The sequence below is a fragment of the Bubalus bubalis genome, chromosome 24 (genome assembly GCF_019923935.1).
Source record: "Bubalus bubalis isolate 160015118507 breed Murrah chromosome 24, NDDB_SH_1, whole genome shotgun sequence".
Lineage (NCBI taxonomy): Eukaryota > Metazoa > Chordata > Mammalia > Artiodactyla > Bovidae > Bubalus > Bubalus bubalis.
Window position 1 is genome coordinate 16364601 of NC_059180.1, and position 7330 is coordinate 16371930.

Sequence of the window (7330 nt, forward strand, 5' to 3'; positions counted from 1 at the left end):
GACCACCAGGAAAGTCCCAGATCTGCTCCTTTTTATGCGCATAACCTGGCAAGAATGACTAAACGTCTTTGAGCCTCACCTTACTCATCTGTTAAATGGATCTAATGGACCTGTCTTTCACGGGAAAGACTGGAGACACTGAGTCTGTCCACAGTACCTAGTGCGTAAGAGGTATCCTTAAATGTTAGCCGCCCCCCCACACATGACTTTTCTTAACTTTTCTGAGTCATGCCACACAGTATACTGGATCTTAGTTCCCCAAGCAGGGAATGAATCTGTGGCCCCTGCAGTGAAAGCAAGGAGTCTTAACCACTGGACTACCAGAGAAGTCCCAATTTTCCCGTGCTGAGTATAGGCTTAGTACCTAGAATTATTGCTGAGTGCCTTGCTCCCAGTGACGTGGCAGTGGGACATCAACAAACCCTGTGCCCCAAGGTCACCTTTGGCTGCCTCAACATCTTCTCAAGTCCCCGGGGAGGGGGCAAGTAGACTATCCCAACCCCAACCTTTTCCATCTGCTTCTCCAAGGAGTCCAGGGGGTGAGCCCGAGACAGCAGCTGTTTCAGGCGCCCCAGCTCCCGCTCCTTCTCCTCACAGTCCTGCTGCTGCTGCTGCCGCTCCTGTTTCAGAGACGTGATCTGGGCTTCATAGCTGCTGATGGAGTCTGGCAGGGCAGGAAGGGCAGAGGAGAGGGAGGGTCAGTACGTCAGCCTTACCTGGGGGCAAACAGGGAGCTTTCCATCACTGCCGCTCTCTGCAAGGCAATTTACCAGAGTGGTGATGACAGGAGGCTTTGCGGTTGGACTGAGGAGATGGCAACCTACTCCAGTATTTGTGCCTGAAAAATCCCCATGGACAGAGGAGCCTGGCGGGCTACAGTGCATGGGGTCGCAAAGAGTTGGATATGACTGAGTAACTGAGCACAGCACAGCAAGGTCCTGGGCAATTTGCCTCTCTGCATAATGTCCTCAGCTAATGATAACCCTGCTGGCTTGTTATAGGATCAAATGACATGATATCGGGAAGGGCTTTAACCCTCTTCCTGGTGTATAATAAATGCTAAAGATAGGCTATCTGTTGCTATTAATACATAAGAACAATAAGCAATATCTAATAATAGTGATAAATATTCATTCTGGACCAGACTCTGAACTGGGCTCTGGAAATAGAGAAATTAATCAAACACAAACCCTGACACCAGGAGCCCACAGTCCAATGAGAAAGACAGCCATGGAAAGTTACAAAGCAGTCTGAGAAGAGCTTGTGAGAGGACCACTCCTGGGCTTGGGGGTCCCAGAAGGAGACCCTCGCTCTACCTGCCTGGCCCGGAGAGACACCAGCAAGCGGTGAAGACAGAAAGGACACATTAATTAAGTAACAGGCGCAAAGGCTCACGGGTGGGAAAGTGGATGGTGTGGCTGGGGCATAGTGGACACTGGAAGAACAGCAGTGAAGATGCAGAATGCCATGCTGGGATTTAGAATTCATCTTAACAGGTCAGTGGGAGTTAAAGGTGATGTTGAGTGGAACATGGTCATTTTTCATTTGCATAGTTACTTATTTTAACACGTACTAACATCAGAAGTAAAGGTTCTGTTGTCAGGCTGCCAGGGTTCAAATCTTCTCCTTTCCAGCTATATAATCTTAGGCAAGTTATCTAACCTATCTGAGCCTCAGAGCTTCCTCTGTAAAACGGAGATGGATAACAGTTCCTGCTGCTGCTGCTGCTACTGCTGCTGCTAAGTCACTTCAGTTGTGTCCGACTCTGTGTGACCCCATAGCTGATGAAGATTAAATATTCATCAAGTATTTAGTTCAGTGAAAGTGTCAGTTGCTCCGTTGTGGCCGACTATGCGAACCCACAGACTCTACCCCATCAGGCTTCTCTGTCCATGGAATTCTCCAGGCAAGAATACTGGAGTGGACTGCTATCCCATCCTCCAGGGGATCTTTCCAACCCAGGAATCAAACCCAGGTCTCCTGCATTGCAGGCAGACTCTCGACCATCTGAGCCACCAGTGAAGCCTGGCACTCAATAAATGTTGGTTATCATTATTATTTAGGACACAGTTTCTTAGACAGATAGGAAGTTCCCTTTAAAATAGATGTGTGTACGTTTTTAAAAAGTGGATCTATTTGAAGAACAAACATCAAGTAGATTGTATGACAAGTACCTTGTATGACAAGGTAAGTCATACAAGGAGACAACCACGTTGCACAGATGGGACACGGATGCCTAAAATGTAAGAAATATGGGCCCAGAGAAGTCTGGAGCTAGGAGTGGTCATTAGAAAGGGGAATGGCATGGTGGGATGGGAATTGTAAGAAGTTTAATCTGGAAGCCAAGGTCAAGGCCAGACTATAGAGGGAGACTTTTAAGAAGGCTGAGGCAACAATATGCAGGAGCAGACAGAGAGCTTTGCTACAGCGGTGGCCATGGAAGCAGAGGATGTAGGGCTGCTTGGGGAAGCAAGGAAATCAGATAATGAGATTTACAGAGATGAGGCCCAGGGCTGAGTCTGAAGGCCAAAGACTCAAACGAGTTCTCAGGGAACTGAGAAACTGCTCACTTTCAGGGTTGATCAGTCATTAGTGAGGGACCAGAAATGACATGAGGCCAGGGAAGAGGTAGCCTTCTGAGCTAAACTTAGCTGGAACTGACAGAGGTGCTGCTGGAGCCCAGGCTGGGGTTCTATGCAAATTAAAAAAGCACGCTTCTTCTGCTTCTTCCTCGGAGTCCCGAGCCTGCCTGTGCTAGGCAGTCCTGCCAAACTACCCCATGGGTGTAGGTCATGACCCCTTTCTTGTCATGCACTCCCCCTTATGGGGCCGAGGGAGGCTGGGAGGACCACCTGCCTCACCTTTCAGGATGGCTTGCAGCGAGGCCACCTCCTCTTGGCATTGCCGCTGCACCGCCGCCACAGCCTCGGCCTTCGTGCTCTCGCTCACCTCGGCCACAGCCTTCATGGTTTCCATTTCTGCCAGGGCGCCTGCTAACTCAGCCCGAAGCCGCTCGAGCTCCCCGGACTCAGCCTCAACTTTTGCCCCCTCCTGGGGCTGGATGTCCAGCGCTGTGGAGCACAGGGATCAGCCTCTTTTCTCATCACTCTGATTCCCAATATTCCCAAGGTATCAAATCCTCAAGTGCAACTTAGTACTACAGCCAAGGTCCCTGCACCTTTACCTAACCCCGCCCTGCTCACCTGGCCCCGCCCCTTCCCCGCCTCCTTCTCACCTAGCTCTGCCTCGTGTTGTCTAGAGCCCCGCCTCTTCCTCCCTCGGTTCACCCAGTCCCCTTTTCTCTGACACGCCCCCTCCCTTCCAGTGGCCCCGCCCCTTGCCCACCTGGCCCCGCCCCGCCCCTCCCACACTGGGCCCCACCTCTAACCTGCCACTGGCCCTCCACCTTGCATCGCTAGGCCACGCCCCCCCCACCTTTTTTCCCGGCGGCGTGGTCCCGCCCCTTTCTCCAGGCTCCCCCCACTCCCCCCCCCCACATCCAGCGACGCCGAACTCGGCCCCGCCTCCGGCTTCACCGCCCCTCGCGTGCACGGACGAGCCCTCACGTACCGGCCCCTGGCAGCCGCCGCCGGCCATCCTCGCCCGCGGCCGCCGGCGCAGCTGCCGCCATTGCCTCCGCGCAAACGGCGGGTTCCCGCACTCCCTGGTGACGGCGCTCACCGCTTCCGGGTCTTCTCGGCTGTTTCCGGATCCGCTCGGCTGTTTCCGGATCGGCTCTGAGCTCGAGGCTGAGGCCGGAGTTGGGGGGGCGGTGGCCGAGCCTCAGCCGAAGATTGCCGAGTGGACGCCCGGCCGCGGTCCGGGGTCCCGCCGCTCCCCGCCTTCTTTCTTGAGTTCCACTGTTGGACAAGGACGCCTACCCTTCAAATCCCAAAGTAGCTCTTACATCAAAGGCCTCGCGCGTCTCCGCGTGACCTTGGAAGCTCTGCTCAAATTACACGTCCTCCGGGACGCCCGCCGGCTTCAGCCTAAGGAGGACAAAGCTCTCGCGGTCTCGCCCAGTCCCCGGAGCTGACCCCTTTGATCGGTCCCTGGCCGCCCTTCCGCCGGAGCTTGGCTCAGGTTACAACGAATTGTAGTCGAGCCTCCCTGCACCTCCGCTTTCATGGAGCGTCCCTCGGAGCAGGGCTGCTGGGTCGACTTCACTTTTCTGGGCGCCTGGGCCCCCGCGTCGTCAGTCGTGGAAGTCTGAAACTTCCATGTCCCAACCCCAGTTTGATATTCAGCCAGTCACCGCTTCCTGCTAATCTTCCCCTCCCAGTGCCGCTCAAATCCCTCCTTTCCTCTGTCGGCCACTGCCCTAGGTCAAGCCCTCATTATCTGTGACCTCTCCCTCCAACAGCCGACCTGAGATCTCCCCTAGTCAGTGACAGGCAACTCAGACTTAAGTCTAGAGTCGTGATTCCCCTTCTCCCAAACCCGCTTCTCCTTCTGTAAAGTAACATTCCAGGAGCCTGCAAGTCTTGCAAGCTCTACCTCCAAAGGACTGAATGATCCAGAATGGGTCCCTATTTCTGCATCTTCAGCGCTGACACCCAGCCCCAGTCCCCATCATCTGTCTCCTGAACTTCCACACTGCCTCCTGCTCCGCCTGTGTCACCGTTTGGGCCCGTTAATTAATTCTCAAAGCAGTTAGACTGGTCTTTGTAAAACAGATCATGTCTCATCCCCAATTAAAATCTGGTCCAATCCAATTTGAAAATGGGCAAAGGACACGAGTTTCAATGATGTAGGTGGCAAATTGAGCATGAAAAAGGGTACTCAACCTCATTAGCCATTAGAGAAGTTCAAATTTCCTATTTGCACACCTACCAGGATGGCTAAAATTTAAAAAGAGTAATAATACCAAATGCTGGTGAATAGATGGAGAAACAGTTTCTCAAGTACTCCTGATGGGAATGTAAAATGGTATAGCCGCTTTGTGGAAGGGTATGACAGTTTTTTTAGAGACTAAACATGACCTTACTTGAACACACCAAGCTTTCTCCACCCCAGGTCTTGGCTCAGAAGTCACCTCCTTGGACCTCCCCGGTGGTGCAGTGGATAAGAGTCCGTCTGCCAATGGCAGGGGACACAGGTTTGATTCCTGGTCCTGGAGGATACCACAGAGCAGAGAAACTACACCCATGAGCCACAACTACTGAGCCCAGATGCTGCAGCTGCTGAAGCCCAACTGCCTAGAGCCTGTGCTCCACAACGGAAGCCACCTTAATGAGAAGCCCACACACTGCAACTAGAGAGTAGCCCTCACTCTTCACAACTAGAGAAAGCCTGCACATGGCAACAAAGACTCGATACAATCAAAAGGAAAAATAAATAATTTTTTTAAAAGTCACCTCTTCAGTGACGCCTTCCCTGATCACGCTGTCTTAAGTCACCAGCTCAATAACCTGTCCACCATTAGATCACGTTAGAGACGTCTCCCCATTTGTTTATTGGTTAATAATAAACAAACCAATTGTCTATTGGTTCACTTTATTACCTGGCACCCTTTAGCCTTCTGTGGCCCCAGGACTTGAATCAGAGCTCCATGAGATTAGGAATCTTGTCTTTCTTGTCCCCTGTTATTTTCCCAGCACCTAGCACAGTGTCCGGTAAATAAACAGTAGTAAACAGGACTTCCCTGGTGCTCTAGTGGTTAAGAAGCCGCCTTGCCTTTCAGGGGACATGGATTCCATCCCTAGTCTGGGAAGATGCCACATGCTGTGGCACAGCTAAGCCCGTGTGCCACAATTGCTGAAGCCCAGGTGGTGCAACTACTGAAGCCTGCTCGCCCTAGGGTCCATACTCGGAAACAAGAGAAGCGACCGCAATGAGAAGTCCAAGATCCATAACTAGAGAAAGTCAGCACGGCCAAAATAGTAATAATAAATAAACCGTAACATTGACTGTTAAAGTAGTCAATATTTTGTGAATGCATGAATGAACACTTCCCTTTCTGATCTCTCTGGACTCCCTCCAACCCCCTCCTCTGCCACTGCGGCAAGGAGAGTTTTAGAAAATATAAATCTGACCAGGTCAACTCCTAGCTTACAAATCCCCAGGAGCCTCTTGCCCTCAGAATAAAGTCCAGACTCCCTGTATATGCGGCAGGGTTTCTTGGGAAAGGCATGAAATAGGACATGAAATGATGCCTGTAAGTAAGTCAACTATCAGGTTTGGATTTTAACCTGAGACCCTGGGAGTCATTGAAGGCTGTTGAGCAGGGGAAGCACACGGCTGATCCCAAGGAAAATCTCTCTGTGAGCAATATGGATGGGAATTAAAAGGTAGAGGACAGAGAGCCCCAAGGAGATGCTGTTGAGGGACTTTCCTGGTGGTCCAATGGCTAAGACTCCGAGTTCCCAATGCGGGGAGCTGGGATTCAAGTCCTGGTCAGGGGACTAGATCCCATGTGCTACAATTAAGACCTGATGCAGCCAAATAAATAAATGAAGCTGTTGAAATTATTCTGGTTGAGAAGAGTCCAAAATAGGGGAAATTGACACTAGAGTTATTAAGGATCAGAAATGGACTAACTTTGGTGACTTCGTACATGGGGGAAAGAGAAAAGTTTTCTGTCACTCTTCCCAACTTCATTTCCTTTTTATTTTTAAATTTTTTATAATTGATTTACAATATTGTGTTAGTTTCAGGTGTATGGCAAAGTGATTCAATTATATACATATATTTTTTCAGATTATTTTCCAATATAGGTTATTACAAGATTTTGAATAAAGTTTCCTGAGTTATACAGTAAATCCTTGTTTCTTATCTATTTTTTGTATAGCAGTCTGTACCTGTTAATCCCATACTACTAGTGTATAACCCCCCTCCCTTTCCCCTTTGGTGACCATAACTAACTTCCTTCCTTTATACAACCAACACTTAATGAGCACCTTCTGGATGTCAGTGAAGTAAAGACCCTTGTTGTAGCAGAGTGAATAATCTAGGGCAGGAGGCCAATGAGAAGACTTGAAAAATAAACAAGCAGACTTTGGGACTGGGGCAAATGCTGGGAAGGAAATAAAACAGAGGTGTGAAATTAAAAGTCCCGGGGGTGGGACTTCCCTGGTGGTCCAGTGGCTAAGACTCCATGCTCCCAATGCAGGGGCCTTGGGTTCGATCCCTGGACAGGAAACTATTAATAGATCCCACATGCTGCAACTAAGAGTTGGCATGCCGAAACAAAAGATCCCACAAGCAGCATTTAAGACCCAGCTCAGCCAAATAAATAATTAAAAAAAAAAAAGTACCTGGGGTGTCAGGGAAGGTCTCTGGGAGGAAGTAATGTTTGAACAGAGACTTGAGTGATGGAAAGGAGCCAGTG

At 50.3% G+C, this 7330-nt stretch overlaps 1 protein-coding gene across 4 annotated transcripts in view; it reads right to left on the reverse strand.

Annotated features, from left to right (window-relative positions):
• Positions 1-4784, reverse strand: part of RABEP2 (rabaptin, RAB GTPase binding effector protein 2) — a 13390-nt gene extending 8606 nt beyond the window's left edge. Inside the window, exons 1-3 of one of the 4 annotated variants that reach the window (XM_044935728.2) lie at positions 3571-4784; positions 2862-3071; positions 507-664 (exon numbers count right to left, since the gene is read on the reverse strand). In XM_044935728.2, coding sequence (XP_044791663.2) covers positions 507-664; positions 2862-3071; positions 3571-3631 — 429 coding nt within the window. In that variant the 5' untranslated portion in view covers positions 3632-4784. The remainder of the gene's footprint in view (positions 1-506; positions 665-2861; positions 3072-3570) is intronic. The other 3 variants (XM_044935727.2, XM_006070534.4, XR_006548230.2) reach the window with 3 other exon arrangements.
• Between the last annotated feature and the right edge of the window lie 2546 nt (positions 4785-7330).